Source organism: Bactrocera neohumeralis, chromosome 4 (genome assembly GCF_024586455.1).
Source record: "Bactrocera neohumeralis isolate Rockhampton chromosome 4, APGP_CSIRO_Bneo_wtdbg2-racon-allhic-juicebox.fasta_v2, whole genome shotgun sequence".
In the NCBI taxonomy this organism is placed as follows: Eukaryota; Metazoa; Arthropoda; class Insecta; order Diptera; family Tephritidae; genus Bactrocera; species Bactrocera neohumeralis.
In genome coordinates this window covers 83,479,053-83,501,037 of record NC_065921.1, presented here as the reverse complement: position 1 = coordinate 83,501,037, position 21,985 = coordinate 83,479,053, and the positions used below count along the sequence as shown (strand labels likewise).

General features: G+C 39.7%; 1 protein-coding gene across 1 annotated transcript in view; it reads left to right on the top strand.

Annotated features, from left to right (window-relative positions):
* LOC126755144 (protein gooseberry-neuro) overlaps positions 1 to 21,985 on the top strand; it is a 79,851-nt gene that overhangs the window by 28,007 nt on the left and 29,859 nt on the right. Inside the window, exon 3 of the mRNA XM_050467515.1 lies at positions 17,547 to 17,658. Coding sequence (XP_050323472.1) covers positions 17,547 to 17,658 — 112 coding nt within the window. The remainder of the gene's footprint in view (positions 1 to 17,546; positions 17,659 to 21,985) is intronic.

The window sequence follows — 21,985 nt, the reverse complement described above, 5'->3', positions numbered from 1 at the left end:
ATACACGCGCCTTTTGAAAGTTAGGAATAACTAAAGATCATATGGATTTAATTCTAGTATCCATCTATGTGTCAGGCCGGGGACTTTACAATTTAACCAATAATGGTTAGCAAATTGGTTGAGAATTAGATTATTGTGGATCCACACAGCCGTTTCACTTCCTTTTCAAGGTAAAAGATCATCATTATTGTTCAGCATTCCTTGAAGTTATATCATAATTTTGAGAGGGTACTGAGGCATTCTATATCCACAGGAGTAGAAGTATCTTTTAAGCAAACTAAGAAACCTCAGACAAAAATTATGTAATATTTAAGAACCTTATTTAGGATCATGTCTGAGCAACATGGGTAAAGCAGAAGGTCATGTATGTATTTAAGGAGTTGAACCATTAGACGACGCAAACCATACAATTTTTATTAAAATGAGTCAATAGAAGCTGAGTCAAGTAGCTTGATGCTGGGTACAAAGTCGTAGATATCCCTGGACACAGGGAGAGTAGAAACTGACTTGTAATCGAGCCATCTTGGAAACCTTGTTCTGAAGTAATGGGAAAGCGGTCACGGAGCAAGGAACAAATACAGGATAGACGAGAGGAGTGCTTTATTGTGTGTACCACTCACGTACTATGACGATCCTTAGAGGGTGTGAAGACATTTTAAACACTTCTTACGGCCTAAAAAAACCAAAAGAAAGACTTAAAAGTTGTGGGTATTATTTGATAAGGATTCTTTGGAAAAATTCGAAGTTTATCACTATTTGCAAGTAAAAGTCTCTATCTCATTAGTTCTTAGTTTCCGATAGTTGTTTTTAGAAACTATCTGAAAACAAATTTGGAGTTATATGTCAACGGCGAACTTTTCACCTTAGAATCACTTGAGACTGCACGCTGTTGTCATTAGAGGCCGCTATGAAACCGGAAGACAATAGACAACAAAGTAATTACATGATTTTCCAAAGTAATGATTAGTACGCATCACTTCGTGCACTCGTAAAAAGTTCCCATGAAAGCAACGAAAGCGCAAAACTTTATTAGCAAAAGAGTTGTTACATATACACGAGCATTTATGCGCACAAACACCCACAACAACAATACAAAAAGGGCGCTTAAGCTTATTTAATATTTATTTCATGAATTTGCTTGCCACGCACTCCCACGACTGGCGGAAGGCGTTAAAAAACGAACGACACAAATTGAAATACTCCCGCGAAAGGGCGTTTGCCCCCAAGGCGGCCGTTGTGTGAGTTGTGGGCTCTGTGTGTTTGCGAATGTTGCGAAAAAGTAGACCGGAAGTGCTGGTCATAACATAACACACACACACACGTCTTTGTATGCATTTGCGTTTGCATGTATCTATAAATATTGACGTATACTGTTTGCACCTTGCCAGCGCTGTTGCCGACTTTACGCTGCTCGGTGTCGTAGGACGCGTTTCGGTATATAATCGATTAACCAACGCTATCAATGCCTGGAGGCGACATGCGGATATAAATACACACACATATATACACAAACGTATATATTTTTATATATATGTACATACATATGTATATATAGTATATATATATAACTCAAAAGAAGTCCAGCATTTGTGTGGTACGTGCGTTTCTCCTGCCTTGCTCTCGTTCTCCGTTTGTGTCGTCTTATTGTCCATACAATTTTTTCTGCTTCTTCTTCTTCGCCGCCGCCTATGCTCCTTCTTCTTTAATGCTCTTAACGGCGTTGTCGTACATTTTTGTCAATGAGTGCCATTTCGTTCCGTTTCACTCGTGTTTTTTGTGTGTTTTTGTGTGTATTTGTTGCACGCACCGACGGCAAGGTGGCAAGGCAAACTCGCCAATGCTCCGACGCATGTTGTTGTGTCACCCGACAACGTGCCAACAAACAAAGGCAGCGGGTGCCTTTACGTCGTATGGTAGGCGGTTATCTTCAAGGACATGCAGCAGCTACAAAACACCGGTGAAATTACCGCATGCCACGTGACTTTTTGGAATTTCGGAAGTCACTCGCTCGTTGCTCGTTCTGTCTCAAAGTTGTTACTTTATGCGGTTTCTAGCCACCGCTGATCTTTTGTCCGCCATTGTGTGACATTTAACTGCCTCCATTGTTCGTTTAGTGCCGAGTTTTGCATGTCCTTGCGCTGGTTTATTGCAGTCTCTCGCTGCCTATAAGGTATTTATGGTAGATAACCCCACCACATGCAGTTACTTTGTCTTTGCTTTGCAAATTAACTGTTGGTCCTTCGTAGCTTCTGTTGGTCATGGCATTTGGTTTAATGAAAGCAATTTTTATTTTTCTAATGCCGATTTTATTGCTTCCGGCACACCTGCACGGTGCGCTTTGGTACTCTTTAGGAAGTGTCCATGCTAGTGGCGGTGTGCCAAAGGAATTTTGCATCTGGCGGTACTTTCTCAAAGCATGAGCTCTGATTGGCTTTAAGATTCCAAGACATGCGTCAAAACTGAGAATATCTACAGGCCAGTAATAACTTTAAAATTTACCTATCTTCCGCTTTGATGACGATTGTGGCTAGACGTCCATCTACCGGGGTGAATGCCAGGTCTCGGCGACGGAGTCTCTCTCCCATCACGAATCCCATACCAAATTTGCGCTCCTTTATATGACCACTATAGTAAGTGCCACAAGTACCTACTTGTTTCAGTCCTTGTACCGCCCATCGCACTTCTTGGACGACGCAATAACTGAAAATTTCATGTGTAGCCAGGTCCTTCTCCACCTAGTCTTTCCAACGGAGTGGAGGTCTTTGTCTCCTTCTGCTTCCACTGGCGGATATTCCGTCGAATACTCTCCGAGCTGGAGTATTTTCATCTATTCGGACGACATGACCTAGCAAACCGCTAGCGGCTACCGCTGTCTGAATTCGCTGAACTATGTCAATGTCGTCCTATATCTCGTACAGCTCATCGTTTCATCGAGTGCGGTATTCGCCGTTACCAAGGACCATAAATCTTAAGAAGAACCTTTCTCTCGTATGCTCGTAAGTCGACTTAGATGTTGTCATCGTCCATGCCTCTGCACCATATAGCAGGACGGGGATGATGAGCGACTTAAAGAGTTTTGTGTTTGTTCGTCGAGAGAGAACTTTACTTCTAAATTCCTTACTCAGTCCGAAGTAGCACCTGTTGGCAAAAGTGATTCTACTTTGGATTTCGAGGATGACATATGTAGCTGTTGGTGTTAAAACTGGTGTTAAAACAGTGACGTTTGTTTGATGACAGGTAATACTTCGTCTTGTCCTGGTTCAGACCCAGACCTTCGCTTCGCCTTATTATCCAGTCTGGAGAAAGCGGAACTAACAGCGCGATTGTTGAGTTCAATCTGCAGCTCGTATTATTTTCTCCAGCAATAGATTGAAGAAGTCACACGATAGGTAGTCTCCTTGTCTGGAAGCTCGCTTGGTTTCGAATGGCTAGGAGAGATGCTTCCCGATCCTGACGCAGCTTATGGTGTTGATCAATGTCAGCTCTTGCAGCCGAAAGACACGGTCTGCTGAAGTTTATAATCTGGCCTTACCGCTTTTAAATGTATCCTTAATTAGCATATTCATCTGTTGTATCCATAATGTCGACGATCCTAAAACCACTGAAATGTGATTCAAAAGATTTTTGTTGTTCTGTGCTCTTGAGCACAAAAGTCAAAGGCTGCAAGCCTGTGGTTGGAATTAGTCGATTAGGAAGAGATATGAGCAAAAATAAAAGTTGAAAAAGCTTGTAGCTGAGTCTACAGATGTGTATTGGTATTTGTGTTGAGTTCTCAGTAGAGTTGCTTGAGTTATGAAACTTTCTCGGCGGTCTTACCGTATGAGACACTGGTAGCTGTATCGTTAGTGAGGCCGCAGAACTTATTGAAACTTGCTTCAAGCGCTGGCATCCTGAAACCTAGCGACTACTTCTGCATGAAGTACGTAACGGCACTCAGTCTGGGATCGCTAAGGATAAAAGCTGCTCTATACGGGGCTCACCAGCTTACTGGTATGGCGCTGGTTAGGCCATATTATTCGCATGGAAGAGGAAGCTCCAACGAAAATCTGCTTCGTTTCGAGATCCATGGGTGGTCAACGGAAGCAAGGTCACCCGTATAATTATTGAAAGTACCAAGTGCCAAGCGACCTGTTTGCATTTGGAGTTTACAACTCATTTGAACTCAAAAAGGATATAGCAAACTGTCGATTTTTGTGTTCTCGATCCTTGCCGACTCATTATTGTACAGCCAAGGAAGAATATGAAGAAGTTTGCCCTCAAGAATATTTCTGGGATATTCCAATGTAGATCGGTGCTCTATACCAAATAGCTGCCATACAAACGGACCGCTCAAAATCAAGATACATATCTTTTTATACTCCTTTATGCTCTAAAAAAACCAACCTGTGAAGGGTATTATTCGGTGCAGATGAAGTTAACGTATTTTCTCTTATTTTTTGAATGTTTGACAACCCTGCTAAGCTCATACCTATGACATTGGCAACTTTTGCAACGAAGTTATCAAATCTAATGGCGGCACATCTAAACGCCATTCATATATGTATGTATGTATATATATGTATGTATATTTCTATAAACATCTTTATGCGCTGTGTGTGTGTGCTCAATGTCAAATCCTATAACTTCACATTCGCTCGTATTTCATTTCATCATTTTATTGCCATGTGTCTGCGCTGGCGCAGAGTCGCAGGGACTCGGCTTCACTTACAACTACAATTAGTTACACTTTATATGTGTCGATAACGTGGTGACGATGCCAATCCATCCAACCAAGTCAGCCGTCGATGCGAAGGCAACCCTCCGCCGTTGCCCGCCCGTTGCAGCCCTTAAAGCGCGCAAGCATTCGGGCGGCGATGCGTGCAACGGCAAGAGAAATCAACGCTGGTAGCCGAACAGCCAACCGCTGGACAGGGCAAATGTGCAGCGATGTGCCAGGGATACATATGTATACATACTCATATACATACATATGTATATGTAAGTATATAGCTGAGCGCATTAGAACATTATATATTGATCGTGTGTGATCGTGCTGATACTTTGATCGCTGCCACAGATGTACATTGATTGCCATGCGTTTCTTGTATGCCCATTGTTAGTGTTGTTGGTTTTGTTGTTGTTTTTGGTTGTTGTGTGGCAGTTGGGCGCGTAGTGGCTGCACAAAAGCGCCTCCAGGTGCGCTTCACGCTTAATTAGAATATGATGCCGCAATGGCAACACAACAACACTCACACATATATGTTGCTAATTGTTGTTGCTAACATTTATTGTTGTTGTTTCGATTTTTTCTCGCATTTATTGTGTTGGCACATGTTCCTTTTTATTATTTTCACTAACTTAATGCACTTCTTATATTTATTTATTTACTCGCCAGCGTTTGGTCTTCTGCAAGACTCTTGCTTTTGTTTTATTTGTTGTTTTATTTGTTGGCGCATAAAGTGTTAAGGGTTCGAGTTCGCTTGTGGCGGTCTCTTTTTAGTCTTCTTGTGAAGTCATTGTGGTGTAAATAGTTAAATAAACTGATCTAAGCACAGATTCATACATTTTTAGTAATACTTTTTAATAGAATCAGTTATTTCTGAATATCTGGCAGAAATATATATTTCTATAACTGCTTTCTTCCCAATAATAGTCAATATAGCTCAGAGCTTCGTTAATTAAAGTTACATCAAGATATCTCCGACTGTTTCAGTATTTCTAAATTCAGAAAACCAAAGCTTGTAGAATCCAGGTTTCGATCTTTCTGAAGGGCTATACCCATGCTAAGTTTTTCTATAACAATAGACTATAGTTTCAGCGCTATATCAACATTGTTTCCTCACTCTTTTTCTTTCTCTGTCTCTATTAAAAGATATTGCCAGCTGACCTTCAGATAGTTCACTGCTTAGTGAAATCTACAAATGTCTAGACAATTTTTTGGCAAAAAACTTTCCGATAGTTTCGACGATAGTTTTCAGCGCTTCATCAACATTGCGTCCGCTCTATCTCTCTCTTCATCTCTTCATCTCTTTCTGTCTATCGCTCTCTCTCAAAAGACATTGCTCTGATTGGTCTTCAAATACCTAGCCTTTCGTTAGCGGACTTTTTGATAATTTTGTTGATAGCATCACTCAAGGACAAGTCCAAAGATTTTACCCGAAAATTCTTCTACCTCTCAATGGGTAATACTCATGCAAAGAAGTTTAAATTTTCTTTAAGAATAGACTATAGTATATATCAACATTACTTCCCACTCTCTCTATCTCTCTCTGTTAAAAGACATTGCCAGCTGATACTTAAATAGTTCACTACTTAGCCTGATATGTAGGTCTATAAATGTGTAGCTCATTTTTTGGTAAAAAGGACAAATTGGAAATCAAGTTCACATTTTTAGACTAGGAAGACAAGCTGTTAACGTTGGATACCTTTCGTGAAATCCAATCTAAGTTATAGTAATATATTATCAGACTCTGTGCAAGAGCTCACAATTGACAGGAGTTATTGCGGAAAACTATGGAGCTTGTGTTCTTGGATCAAGAAAAGTACAATATCTTCTGCCGAGTACCTCTTGTGAAGGACCGCAGCTAAAGTGATCATCAATTCATCAGTATTTCGATTACTGCCTGAAAGTATTAACAAATACTGGAAGAATTTTAAGTCTTCTGAAACTAATATTTGCGGCAGAATTGGAATTAAACAGTTCATAGCACGAATATACAGTGTCCGACAAATCTAAGGATACCCCACCACACTTTCTACTTTTCTTTGAATATTTATTCCAACAGTTCAACAATCAATAAATTGCACAAACTATTAGTACTATGACTAAGTCTAGGAAGGGCAACTGTTTTTCAATTTCATCCGATAGAAAGCGAGTCGGCTTTCTAATATCCTCTCGCGTTCTGTCGTTGGACCTTCGGATCTAAAGGAGGCTCTGTGAAACACGACATCACATCACATCACATCAAGTTTTATTGAAGCGAATTTCAATAAATACTGAACAACTTACAGTGATTTTGAATAGAAAACGCATCAAGTATACCATAAATTAAATCAAGAGATATATATAGAAATTAAGAAAGCTTTAAAAAACCATAAAAAGCTCTTTGGCCATATAAAAGCATGCAAGTATCCTACTATCTCATCCTAAAAATCGAATGAGAGTGCATTAAAATCAAAAAATCTACATCGAACCAGCGCCGATATTGAGTCATTTGAAGTAGAGTTTTGCTAAGAGAAGCGCAAAAAGTAAGCTTTTTTTGCCAACGCAGGCGTAGTAAAAATCAGCTACGTCTTACTGACTGACCAATATGCGTCCGAACAAACGGCCTAAAAGGGCGAACTCCAACTCCAACAACGTGTGGCGATATCGTGATGGTCTACGCCCTCAACGCCTCCAAACCACAAAGAGGCATGCACAAGCTGACTAAGCGCTCAAGCAGTAGAGCAACAGACCGCAGACGCTTACAAAACCACACACGGCAGCAACAATAAAGTAAAGAACATGTCAGCAACATATTAACTTGTAGTATTTAGCCGGAGGTGATTTACTAGGTACAAACATTACGAAAAAAATATATCGGCGAGGCAGTAAAGCAGCCAAGCAGTCGGGATTGTTGTTCTTCTAAGGCACTAGCGGCTTAAAGCGAGTACAGCGCTAAAGAGTTGCCGTGTACTTGCGGTGTCTTGTCTAGTTGAGCGCGCACTTACGAAATGACAGTATGAAGGATGAGTCCTTTGTTTATGGTAGCTATAAAGCCGGTCTGTCCATGCTCCACTTTCGAAGTAGATCATAAAACCACAAGTCGCGTCATGTGGCCGGGCATTACGGCGTTGTTAGCATTTCGTTTCTTTTTTTTTGGACACTACAAATCACATAACTAACACATCAATTGATTGATCGCTGGCATTGAATGGATTGAATGGACAATGCATTTTATTGGGAAATTAAATGTGAAAACAAAAATAATTTTTATTTGATTTCTACACACGAAAACGATTTAAGATCGATCGTAAGCTACACAACTGGACCACACCTGTCTTAGGTGGGATTTTTATACATACATACATACAAAGCAACACACAGACAAGTCAACCAATCGATACACGAATCGAAACACACTCGCCAAAGTCGTGCTACACGATCCCCAGCTACCCCTCGGAATTCTTGGAAAACTCGCGCTCACTCGGACAGCAACCAAGTGTCAGTCCAACTGTCAACTAATTAATTAAATTTCAATTGAATTCATTATTAGCTGCAGTCAAGCTCCGCGCCAACGACATGCTGTCCCAAAACCACCAAGTCAAAGTAGTATCTCCGATAGCAACAACGCCACCACCACCAACAATAATGTTAAGCAAACTGCAAGCAAGTAGCCCAACAGCGGCAGCTTGTCTCATACAAAACGACAATGTCGCCGTCGCCGTCGCCGTCGGCAAAGGCAAATGTTAGAAGTAAGTATCATAAAACTACAGCAACAACACGCGCACAAAAAGAGATTTGAAACAGGCTTGTCAGTGGCTACAAGATAAGCTGTCACACATTACACGAAAAAGAACAAAACAACAACGCCAACAACAGTAAAGCGCTAACGCTTAGCAGTAACACTAAAAAATGCCAACAAAATGCGGTAAGAACTACTGTATTTGCCACCGTCCGAATAAAGAGCGACGGCCGAGGCGGCAAACAGCAGCCGCACTGGCAGCGCACAACAACAAACAGGCGATAAAACGTCCAAGTATTGGACAACTGGGCTTTAATGACATAGCTTGCGGAATCCAACTCGTTAACGGCACAGTGTTTCGCTTATTGGCCGGGAGTATTGAAAATTTTGAGGGAATTTCACGTAATTCGAGGACTACTGAAACTTTTCGAGGCCGCAGTAAGATTGGAGTTGAACCCACCATTGGAGTTTGACACACCTCTAATTATGTCTCTATAGAAGAGACGTAAAATGTCTTGTCACTCCCCTGAAGTAATACCTTATCTGGTGGTTCTGTGGGCGTAGGGGTCACTCTGTATATAATCTTATTTTAGTAGAATTTTTGGAATTCTTTTTTAAATCGCGAACGCTACAAAACAGAAAAAATGTTGATCCGAAGCATTCGTGAAAGGCCTTTTAAAACCAAAAAGTTCTACGAGTTCTGGAAGGCTTTCCGGGGGAGAATTTTTCGGTTTTCTTAAATCTATCGCAACTTCAGTAGAAGTAGCGCCTACTAGTTTTAAGACGTCTCTGAAATTTCGAAAGATTCATGTAAGGTTTTTTGTAACAAAAAAGTAGTACGAGTTCTGGAAAGCTTCCCGGGGAGAATTTTTCGACTTTCTGAAATCTATCGCAAGAAATAGAGCCTATTGGTTTTAAGACGTATCTGAAATTCCGAAGAATTCAAGGAAGGTTTTTTGTAACAAAAAAATACTACGAGTTATGAGAAGTTTCCCGGGGAGGCTTCTTGGGCTTTCTGAAATCTATCGCAACTTGAAGTGGGTCGCTTATACAGCATGAAAATATATGATTGCTTGACATACTCCTCATCGTCTGATACAGGTATAGATAACATTGCTCAAAATCGAAAAATTGTAGTCCCTGCCAGTTTTGAGACATCTCTGAAATTCCGAGATTTTTTCGTAATAGGAAAGTACTTAGTGTTCGGAAGCTTTGCCGGGTAGAAATTTCTGGTGTTCTAAAGTCTATGGAAACTTCAGTTGAACTGGATTAGCTCGCGATATACCACTCAAGCTCCAAAACGGCGGGTAGGTCAGCTTGGATACGATCTTATGCCAGAAGAACGAAAAATTGTGCGACGTGCTTATTCTAAGACCTTTCTGAAGTTTCAAAGGATTCATGAGAGGTTTTTGTATAATAAAAAAGTACTTTGGGTTTTGGTAGGTAATAGATCCCCTATTAGAAATTATTTTACTTCAGTATGAAAAATTGCTAAACCACTGAATTGTACTCGTACTGTGAATTGTACTCTCACGCAGATAGCTAAAGTTTGAATATTAGAAAAAGGGGTCATTTAAATTCCTCAGAGTTAAATTTTGGGTTCTCTGTTCCTTCAACGAGATCACAATATGAAACTTTAATTATATGAAGAAGGCCAGTGGAAGAGCATAGGGTTTTCCGAAGGCAAGTGTTCAAAAACAAACATTATGTTCTGCCAAATTACTTCCTGGGAAAAATTTTAGCAAACTGGTAATTATAAAAATTCAGATGCTTCTTGAAAGTTGGAAACGAAAACTTTATCCAGAGTTCGGACAAATAATATAGGTCGGCTTGGAAATATACGAACTTGGAAGATTGAGATATGGTACTTTAGATTCCTTCGAACCATTTTTGGTTTCACTGTTCCTTCAACAAGCTCATCTCATGAAACTTTGGCCTTAGGAAGAAGGTCTGTGATATATCATAGGTGCTTCAGAAGGCGAGAGCTTAAAAAATTGTATTGTGCTTCCAATCTGGGAAGGGCATGGCTTCTACCCAAGTCTATGGTTGGGTCTATGTAACCGGAATGGAACCGGCCAAGGACTGTCAACTCGGCAGTTTTCTGCCGCCTCAACAACAATACTTGTATACCATATAGTCAATTACTTCTTGAAAAATCAGGTAGGGTTCTTGGTATCATTAGCAATCTAAGAAGTTAACCTTATTCTTTGCCTTCAACGTTTTCAACAAAACTGAGACACTGTACCACAGCATTAAGCTTAAGCAATGCCAAATCCCAACAAATAAACGTGGGTATTTACACGCATAAATCCAAATACGCGACTCGCGCTCGAGTGGAAATATATAAATCCAAATCATATCAATTTAATAAGTGAAATTCAATAAAGCCCAAGACAGGCGGCCCTACATACGCGCACTTCCCAGCAAGAAGAGAGACGGCAGTAAGAAGCAAATAGGCAATAATATGGCTGACACTAGTCCAAATAGGTTGGCAACGCCAAACGCTTGCCGTGCACCCAGCGGCAATAGGCACTGCGGCATAGCGCGTTTGCAGCCACGCTGGGTGCTCTATTGAGGTGCCAGTTGTGCCACCTAATAATGACGCACGGGGCGCACGGAAAAAATTGCCTTTGGAATTAACAGGAATAAGTAACAAAAAAGCATTAATCACTGAAAGGCTGCAGGCAAACAAACATACTGACATTTATTTAGATATATGCCAGATGCAACAACGGTTGTTTATATGCGCGTATGATGGCAGCGCATGCGCACACGCCACTCACTTTAGATTAGAAATGATCAGCTGACGTGTGGGGAGACCGGCAGCTAAGCACCATCGCGCTGAGTTGCGGCGCAGGCGTTCGAGGCATCAATGTGGCGGTTAACACCAACTGATTGGCCTGCCTGTCCGACTGTCTACCGTTCTGTCGGTGTCTGTCCGGACGTATTTACTTTACTTTATTTGGCGGGGACTCTTAATAAGAACTGACACTTTCGGACAGTCTCTAGTAGATTTGTATTTATGTTTGTATGTCGTGTTTTGTCGTGCGTCACATGTCATTAAGACAGCCACGTACAAAATATGTGGTTAGAAATAAAGTTTATTTGACAAGCTAGAAATGAGTATTGAGTACGATCTTCTAGGAAGGTTGGATGATGTGTTGGGTTCGTCGATTAGCGGGTGATGCTACTAGCAAAGTCGAGAGCTCGGTATTGGTATGTTAGGACGCATCTTCAAGGTTGACGAGAGAATTCGTCAATGCTTCATGAGATCTCAAGACAAAGTCGAGAGCTCGGTCTTGGCATGTTAAGACGCATCTCAAAGATGAGGCAAAGTGGGCTGTGGGCGTCAGTTGATGATGGAATTCGGCAATGATTCAGGAGATCTCAAGATTTGATGAGCAAACTTCGTTAAACAGAGAATGGAGTTTTCAATAGAAGCTTTGGCTGCCTTAGTATTGGCCGTCGGTTCCGTCAGTTGAGCACGTGGCAACTAAAGGAGATCCTCTGGAATTGGATACAACTTTTATATTTGTATTTTTCGGTACAATGAGTTCTTGAATAATATAAGACTACAGTTGGCGAACGACAAGGTAAACCTTGTTTTAATGAGTGACTAAACGGTATATAACCGGTATCTAACCGATTATAATATAAATGACAGAAGTCCGCCGGATAACAGCTTCAAAGAAGGCAAAGCGCAAATAAAAAGATTCTGGGGATGGTCTTTTCACAAGGGCACAGTCAAAAATCGGCAACTTGCTCCTCTAAAGAATTTTTTATGAATTCGAAAGCCGAAGCAGAGAAGAACTTACTTTCACGTTTAAGGCCAATCCGTGAGCTCGCTCCAAATCTCAATGCGAAATAATAAATTATTTCAATATTAATTTATTCTTTCAACGATCACAAGCGAATCAGCCGCGTCACACCCACCTACCCAGCCCACAACACGCGTAGCTAACTTTTTCCCACTACATATGAAAGAAATAAGCAATAAAAGAGCTGGAAATCAGTCAAGAAACCTGCGCAGGTGAGCAGGCGGCAAACTGCAATGCGCAGAACCGCACAGTCTTGGCTGCAATTGCCGCGACGCGGATCTAAGTCCGCGCGTGAGTTGTGCGCACGCGCTAGCACCTGTGGCACGGCTCTTTCGGTTTCTGTCGCTGGTCGTTCGGTTTAAGCGTCAGCATTAAGCGCGTGTTTGACATGTCTTTGCGGTTGCGCAGTGCGCGGTCATGCGTTAAAACAACGGCAAGCGGACCACATATAAGTGTATGTGTGTGTGTTGTCAGAAGCCGCGTCCAAAACACCAGGCGATTATGCATTTCGATTTCGTTTTTGTACAGATTACACGTTTTTGCCTTCCTTCTCGCCGTTTTTACTTCTCTCTTATTGTTCAACTGCTGGGCTGCGGCGCGCTGATGAATGTCTGTATGTAGATGCGTGTGTACTTTTTAATTGGATTAATCCATCCATCAAAATTGTGTACATTTAAATGCGATTGCATTAGTGTCACACTTTTGCGCATTGCTCGGAAAGGTGTTTGTAGTTTTTTTCTGTAAGAAATTCAGGTGTGGAATGAAGTGACGGGAAGTTCATAAAATTTGTTGTGCGAATTGGAAAAGAAATAACAAAAGAAACTGAAGTAGAATGCGAAATACTAACCTGTTTTCGTGCCACTAAGCCTAGCGCTCCGACGGGTTGATATGGCAACTATGCAAGATTCCCAAGCCAATTCCAAAGCCGAAGATTCAGATATTCGATGGAAACCAATCTACTTAGAATGAGGTCATTTAAGAGGCTATATCCACTCAAAAGTCGGTTAAAACTCATTATCTTTCTTTGGATCATTACCTCACAACCACCTCATCTTCATGAAAACAGCGCGTATAGCTGCCGTGATACGCGCCCACTCCTTGTGGGAGTTGGCAGCATCTTCCCTGCTCCGAACGCATGCTCCCAGTTCTATTGAGTCAGCCCATTTAACGATTTCGCTGAACGTTGCTGCTACTCTCGGAACACTACTTTCTTACCGAACAAGGATGCAAGTGACCTCTGTATCTTAAATGTGAGTTGGAACTCTCTCGAGCCCACTGATCCGCCGTCCTTGGCACCAACAAGCTCTCTTCTAGCCCACTTGAGTGTATTGAGATGCTGCTCAGACTCCTAAACAGTCCGACAATCACCGTAGCGAGCCATAACTTTTGCTGCCCTCCAACCTTAGTTTCCTGTTGTTATTGTTATCCGGTTATCTAGTCTCCGTTAGGGTGGTAAGGTTCAGATAATTTGTCACCGAGGTTCAGGAAAGGTGCTATTTGGACAGGGTCGGACCATAGGGAGAGGGGTGTCAGATGTGTAGGGTTATGTGAGCATGCAATGCGGAGACTCGTTACATGCTGGGCATATTATATTTGATGTGTCGAGGTCGATTCTGGCTAAGTAGAAGTTTAATCTGTTACAGTATCCAGAACGAAGCTGTGCAAGGGTACTTTAGCTTCTTAGCTGCCGTCGCCTACTTTTTATCGTGGCTTTTAATGTTGCCGGTGGCCCTCCAAGACACAATTAACCTTACTCCTTCCGCCTATCTACATATCGAGCTGGCAGACTGCTGCTAACTGACTTATGCACCCTAGCCGGATATCCACGCATTCAAAAGGGACAGTTTTTCGCTTCCTGGAACGTTCAGACCTATCCACAACACGGTCCAATTGTAAGGCCGGTGCCAACCTGCATCCAACCTATTGCGTCCCCACTCAGAGTCGTTTGCCAACTTTCGAAGGAAGTTGCCTTTAATTAACCCAAGGTTATCACTGTTAAGAGGTTAGGGCAAGGATTAATGCACGACCTTGCTGGGTAAGGCGCTCAGAGCCGACAGTGAAACTTAATGATGACGGAAGAGGAACGTACTTCGATTTATGTCAGGGTTTCAAATGGATGAAAACAGCCTCAGCATTAACCCGCCAGCCATTTCAGCAGAGTGTCGCTCCTACATACTCAGGTGACGAAATACCTCGACCATCGGTCCAGGATTCACACAGACCCAATAGCTTCACTTCTGAAATCGTAGTCCGAGTCGACATCCGAGGTCAAGGTATATAAAAAAACCAGTAGGAGGACATTGCATAATAATTAACAACATGTATACATACATAAGTATATTATATATCTATATATGTATGTATATGTGCTTCAAAAATTATCAACAAATTTACTTCACTCAGCAATTAACGGTAATGCTAACGGTCATAACGCTTTAAAAAGCAATTTAAGCCGCTAAGCAAGCTTCACCTTTGTGACTAACGGTCAATATCAAGGACTGCAACGAATCGGGCGATTTCGCTGGCAATTTCTCAAAATTGCTACACCTACAGCTTCTCGTTTAACGAGCTTGCATTTAAGCATATTTGCACTTATGTCGTTTTTATTGTAAACGGTTAATTATAAGTAATTTCGGTAGTTGGTGCAAATATTGGTTTTGGTCTTTATTAACGGATAACGAAGCTCCGGGCAGAAATCAATTCGCACTGCAATTAATGGCGTTGATTTTTTGAATTTTATAGAGACTTCTTTATTTTATGATTTTTAATGAACCCAAAATGGACGACAAAATCAGAAAAATAATAAATAACAATAGAAGAAGAAGAGTAGGCATTTAAAACGCCATAACTGTTTTATTTGTTGTTTGTTTGTCACACGAAACTGCTGTTTTGACCACAATTCCGCAGCTGAAACTTTCCAACTTTGTTGCTGCCAAGTTCGCTCTTGACATTTAAATTTATTCTAAGTTTGACAACAATTGCCGGAAGTTGGCAATACTGTCCAACTACATTTATTTGTATAAACTACGAAATGCTCTTTGCTAAGCTGTGAGTGTTGCGAAAAGCAATAACAAAACGAACATTCAAAGATTAAAGTGGAGGAATAACTGAATTATAAGATTTTCAGGACTAAAGCGAAAGGAAAAAAGGAAAGAGAGGAAATTAAAAGAATCGAAAAAATAAAAAGAAAGAAGTATAAAAAGAAATAAGTTAAAAGGTTTCAAATATTAAAATGGAAAAAAAACTAACTAACAGACAGCTGATGCTAACTAGAGAAGACTTTTGTAGAAAGAAGTTATAATATGTAAGTCATAAAAATTTGTAGTTTATTTTAAGAATATTAAACAAAAATTAATTTTGTATAAAAATATTGTTAATGCTGAAAAATTCAACCCAGAACCTTTAAATATTAGGCTAGGTTAGGTGCGGTTAGATTGCTGATCCCCCAGCATGACCGAGGGATCACATTTCCACTGTTATGTTCAGTCAATTGTGGAGCCAGACGAAAAAAAAACTACTGCACTGAGCTAACATCCAACTACAGGTGGTCGGCAAAGCACCCTGAACCAATCATAGAACTCTTTAGGTGTTTTATTTCAATTTTCCCGAATTCACTTGGATGTACATATATAAGTATGACATCCGAACTGTTTAAGCCTTGATCTATCTCATCTTGTTCCAAACAGCTGATGTATCTGGCATGCCATAAGATTTTCACTTTATTTGCATGAATCCTGGTAGGAAAGTGTTCAGTTGGAACTTTTTCAACCTTTGAAAGGTGGACTTTGCTGAGAACGAAAGGCTCTCTTGACCTCTTCCACTTTACGCTGGATGAGAAGGAACTTGCGACTGCACGCCTGCTGGTACTAACGCTTCCTTAGCTGGTCTGAGTCCCAACAGTTAAATAGTAGACCACAATAAGCCAAAAAATGGAACTGATGGAAAGATCCATCCTAAAAAGCTAATCAGAAAATATACTACCAAAATCCTAAAAGTGGAACTGATAGAAAGTTCTCGATAGTGTATTTCTCAAGCGAGGGTATCCATCATATATATGTAGGTATTAAATATAAAAAAAAACAAGTTGAAGTTTGATTAGAAATTGCTCACTTTTGGAAAATACTTTTTCGACTACCCAATATATTTATAGTCCATCAAATTTTATTTTTAGCTCTTAATTAAGCACGAAAAATTCAAATTATGTGCAGGTTATATACGCTTTCAACTAGAATCTAACAAGTCTATTATTTATTATGGAATAAACAAAGCTAATCAAAGGAAAGAAGACAAAGAACATTCGGTAGAAGCCTAAATGGGGCTTATCTAAAATGGTATTCGCATTGATTTATTTGTGTGAACAAAGTGAGCGCACATAAATTCATACGAAGTGCAAAAAATGTATCTATGTATGTATGTATTTATGTATCTGTATCCATATATTTGCTTGAGTGTGCGTCACACATAAATTTAGTTTACTTTGAAATTTCGGTTAGTTTTTAAGGTATTTTTAGTATGCTTTGCATGACTGTAGTTAATTGAGGAAACTACTTATTTAACAAAACAAAACTGCCAAAGGAAAACTTAACTTAACTTAACTTTAACCTAACTTAACTTAACTTAATTTATTTAATTTAATTTAACTTAACTTAACTTAACTTAACTTAACTTAACTTAACTTAACTTAACTTAACTTAATTTAACTTAACTTAACTTAATTTAACTTAACTTTAACTTTAACTTTTGCTTTTACTTTAACTTTTGCTTTAACTTCAACTTAAACTTAAACTTAAACTTAAACTTAAATACTTAAACTTAAACTTAAACTTAAACTTAAATTAAAACTTAAACTTAACTTATACTTAAACTTAAACTCAAACTTAAACTTAAATTTAAACTTAAACTTAAACTTAAACTTAAACTTAAACTTAAACTTAAACTTAAACTAAACTTAAACTTAAACTTAAACTTAAACTTAACTTAAACTTAAACTTAAACTTAAACTTAAACTTAAACTTAAACTTAAATTTAAACTTAAACTTAAACTTAAACTTAAACTTAAACTTAAACTTAAATTAAAATAAACTTAAACTTAAATTCAATCTTAACTGCGCCCATCGAAGATAATTTTTATGAAACTAAACGCTGAAAATTAATATTAATAGTTATTTCAACTGATGCATATATTCAATTAACTATATCCGAGTTGTCTATAGTTGTAAATACATACATATTTTCTATTATTCATACAAACTCTAAATTCCCAACTTTTTAATTAAAAAAATATTTTCAAAATCTGTACTTTCAGGAGGGCTTCACCGATCCGCCATCCACATCGTCCATCAGTCGTCTATTGCGAGGTAATGATCGTACCAGTGAAGACGGACGCAAGGATTATAGTATACACGGCATTTTAGGTGGTAAGTGATATGTAGTAGAAAGGAATTTGTAGCTCAATAGAAAGCAAATTGAAATGCACAACTGCAAAGTGGGCAGAACAAATCTAGACCATAAAATTTCCAAAAAAAAAAATTAAAATTGTGACCAAAAAATAGAGACAAGCTAGCGGTGCAAGCAAGCGCCGCCTAACCAACCATCCGACTATCGCTTGATCTCTCCATCAATGCCGCGCTGGTCCAATTAAGAGAAATTGACGTACAAATTTCACTACGGCTTTAATGTGACACATTAAGCGACAAATTAGTTGCTACTAAGTAGTCGTGCCGACCTTTCGTCTGGCTTGCATGGTAGCCGCAAGCAACCAAGCATTTGTTAAAGTCATCGATTGGAAATGAAAGAGTTGCCGCCGCCGCAGCCGCCAGTAAGACTAACTAATGAACGGTTGACAGTTAGTCACCCCTGCCGTGCGGCAAGTCCACTAACGCGCTACTACTATGAAGTTAGTTAATGCGGCCCCAAGAAGCGACAGCAGCAAAACACTTGCCGCACTCGCTCGCTCTTTCTTCAGACGGCATTTCCGTCTACTCATCGTGTCTGTGTTGAACGATCGGCTTTCGATTTTCTTCTATGTATATAATTGTACAGGTTGAAAAGATTACCGAAAATTACAGATCATTTATTTGATAATTTGAAAATCATCATCAAATCATTTGTTGGACTCAAATCAACCTACTGATTTTATTTGGCGGCATTTTCACTTTGATCCGACTTAGTAAGCAAGCGAACGAGCGAGCGAGCGAGAGACGAAGCTATCCAACTAACCAAGTATACCACGAATACATTCGTGTGTGTGTTGTTTGCCTTACGTTCTAACGATCGTTTGATCGTTGCTGGCATTAGAGGGCGCAAGAGTTCACAACTCTTCATAATTGTCGATCAATGTTACTTACAAATACAAATAATGTACGAGTATTACAATAGATCGTCGCTGTGATAACGATCTTGATATTAAGCTTGTTGTACGACAGCGAGTAATAGCAATATGACGAAGATTACATCAAAGAAGGCCTAGGCCTGTTGAAAGTTGAAAGTGTATAGTGGAGCAAAAGAACAAGAGGCAATGTGTTGACGATGACACCTGAAAATCAAAATCATTAAACGCGTTCGGCATCAAAAGATCGGCGATGTGTCGGCGTATTTTTTTTTCGTTTCTAATTTTCATCTTCTTTTTGTTTATTTTGGGTAGGCTTGTGTTTTTAATCACTGAAAGTAATAGCTAATAAGTAGAAATCTTTGCTAGACCAACAGGTTCTTGGGACAGAATACGATTTTCTTGTTTAAAGGGTGGCTGAAGATCGTTTTGGGTTAAGAGCTTGGAAGTGCTTAGAATTTATGATCAGAACTAGCGTTATACTAAGTTTTTCGAGAAACTTTGGGTTCTGGAGTCGTTTAGTGATTAGTTAGGTATCTAGGTAGGAATGCTGCCATTTCAAGCTCAATAAGCCCTGCACATGCCAACGTCGTACCCCGAGAAAATCCTCTCATCGGATCAAGATTATAGTTAATTCGTTTCCTCTTTGCGTTTCAATCGTTTGTTGGTCTCAATGAAACTACTTAGGTACGCTAGGCTTTTTGTAGACAGCCAATCAAGTTTTGATGTCTGATGCATTCCCAGTATGCGGTGTCTGGCTGGTTTCCTTAGAAGCTAGGCAGCTCCATTTTTAGCGCATGGTTTCCAAAGGCTATAGGTCTGAAAATACTATTCCTAAACCTATATAATAAGTTCTTGATTCTAGTCTCATGATACTGTGTCCTCGACTGCTTCGTTATGTTGCTGTTTGTTGTTTCCATCTACCCCGAACTACTTGTTCAAACTGAGTATAAAGCTCTCTTCAGACCTTTCCCAGCGGACATGGAATCAAATCCACTTCGGATTCATCTAAAGAAGCACCTACTTGGGTCAACTCGTCTGCTTTTTTGTAATGAAAATTCTGTGAGTAAATCCTGTGGCTGGGAACCCAAATTAAGGACAATTGGAGTTGACCTGCCAGTGAGCTTAAAGCCTTTCTACAATTCTTAACTAAGCTGAAACTAATAAGTGGCGTCGACTAAGCTGTCCATGTATTTGGTAGCTTTCTGTATCCTTCCATATCTGCACTTGTCAAAATTCAATAGAACACCACAAGTAACCTCTATACCTAGTATTTTCGCTTGGAAGATGCTGGCTGAGTTTGATAGTCGGATAAAGAGAGAGAGAGAGATAGTTCGAGATCTTCAAAGTCCTCAACCGCCCCTACTCCGTAGTCTATTTCGGACCCATCGGTATAGAAAGGGACTGTATCATCCTCTCCTACTAAACCTCTTCTCCATTCATATCTGGAGAACATCCGAACCCGGAAGTGGCTATTGAAATACAAGTTTTAGAGAATTTAGTCTGATTTACTTACGTTTAGCCGGTACCGGATGACACTTTCTTATTCCAAGCACCTAATTCCAGTATTCTTAGAGCAGAACTGTTACTCTTCGAGTAAAGTCATCTGTAAAGACAGCTGATGCAGGAGTATATTGAGCGCATCAAGACAAGACTTATCAGCCTTGGAAACCCCTGTACTGCTTTCTGAACTAGATTTTTAGTACGTTCAATGAGTTTTTTATCAACGAAAATTTCGAACTTCGTCAACGTGTTATACAATATCAACATATTATTTTTGGGTGACAGTATCGGGAGTACCTTTGGGTCTACTTCGAAGTACTCTACGTAAATTCGGTATTAAAGAAAGGTTAGTACACTCCAAAGATACTATTCCCACGACATTCGGGTCAAAGTAACCGGATTGCACCCGGAATTTTAAACGGGAAAAGACGGTCAACTCTATACGGTTCCTTGAAGTTACTTCAGGATTGCTCTCTGCAGTTACAACAGCAACAGGTTATGATTTCTAGGAAGTCAAAATGGGTTACAACGGTTTTTAAGACTTTTCGGGAGTATCTTTAATCAAACTTTAGTTATAGAAAATAAAATTTTACAAGATCTTTTGGGATCAGTTAGGATCGAAACAGATTGGTTAAATCATTTTTAACGTTCCCACAAAACTAAATCTGTTTTTACAAATTAAAGCACCCTTTATTTGCATGCTGACTGCCATATGCAGCCTACACGTTTCAGCGAGTCTCGTGAGTCGAGGAGCTACAAACTGTTCGTCGAAATTCTACACCGGCTAATCACTAAATATGCAAAGTCATGCGATAAATGATCCAGTAAAGAGGAAATAAATATGTGTGAGGAAAACCTAAAGCAATGCCGAACATGCGAGCAAAGCAGATTAGACAAAAGTAGGAAGAGCTGTCTGAGTCCGACTTAGGCGACGTTGGCTTGAGTAGAAAATTATGTTTGTAGTGAAAATGCGATCGTTTAAATAATTTGTTGAGAAATTATACAAATAAGCAAAGGCAATAAAATTAATTATTTTAGTAGCTTCAACTTCATCTCGGCAACTGGACATTTTTTCAAATAAAAAAAACGGAATGAAGTAGCCGTTATGTGTGAGTCATTAAAGTAATGGTATTGCTATGGCATGAGATTTTCCTCAATTGAGTAGAATCGGCTTAATCTTTGATCTCTAACAAATGCACCACAGCGGCAAGATATCAAAGATCAGGTGAGAATAGAGTCTCACTTACAACAAACACTTTGACAGTAACTGTTGCATTTTTTATTGTTTTTTGTTGACAAAGTCAAACCTAATGCACCGCAACACATATAAACAAATAAACAAGTGAATATGCCTCGCTTTGCTGTTGTTTTTGCCAAAAGAGAGTGTCACGAATTGGCAAAAATATGCAACAAAGGCTGATGAGCAAAGCCGCAAGGCTCGAATACACTGTTGTTGTGCGCATAAACAGTTAGTTATGCCGGTAGAATGCAGTTACACACACACCGCTGCAGCGAAAGTTGACTTCAGGGTCGGCATTGGCTCTGCCTGCCTGTTTATTGTGACACAGCCGGACAGGATAATAGGCAGCGGCTCATTGATGTCCTGTGACAATGAGAGAGAAAACGTCAATGAAGGCTCGGCGAAAATGAGCAAAAAACATCAGACAATTGATCTGTTTATGACTTTGCATCAATGAGTTGCGTATAAGCTGGCATTGTGTGGCGTATTTGTAAGCCTTGGCAGGACATTTGCGTAATTTTATTCATCGAGTTTTTATAAAAACAATAACAAGGTTCGACATGTCTGTCAAGTGTCCTGCTATAATGTTATGATCGATGCGTATTTAGTGTCCAAAAACTGTGGAGTTAATAGTTTTGAGGCTAGGAAAATTCGTTAAACGCAGTGTGACAAT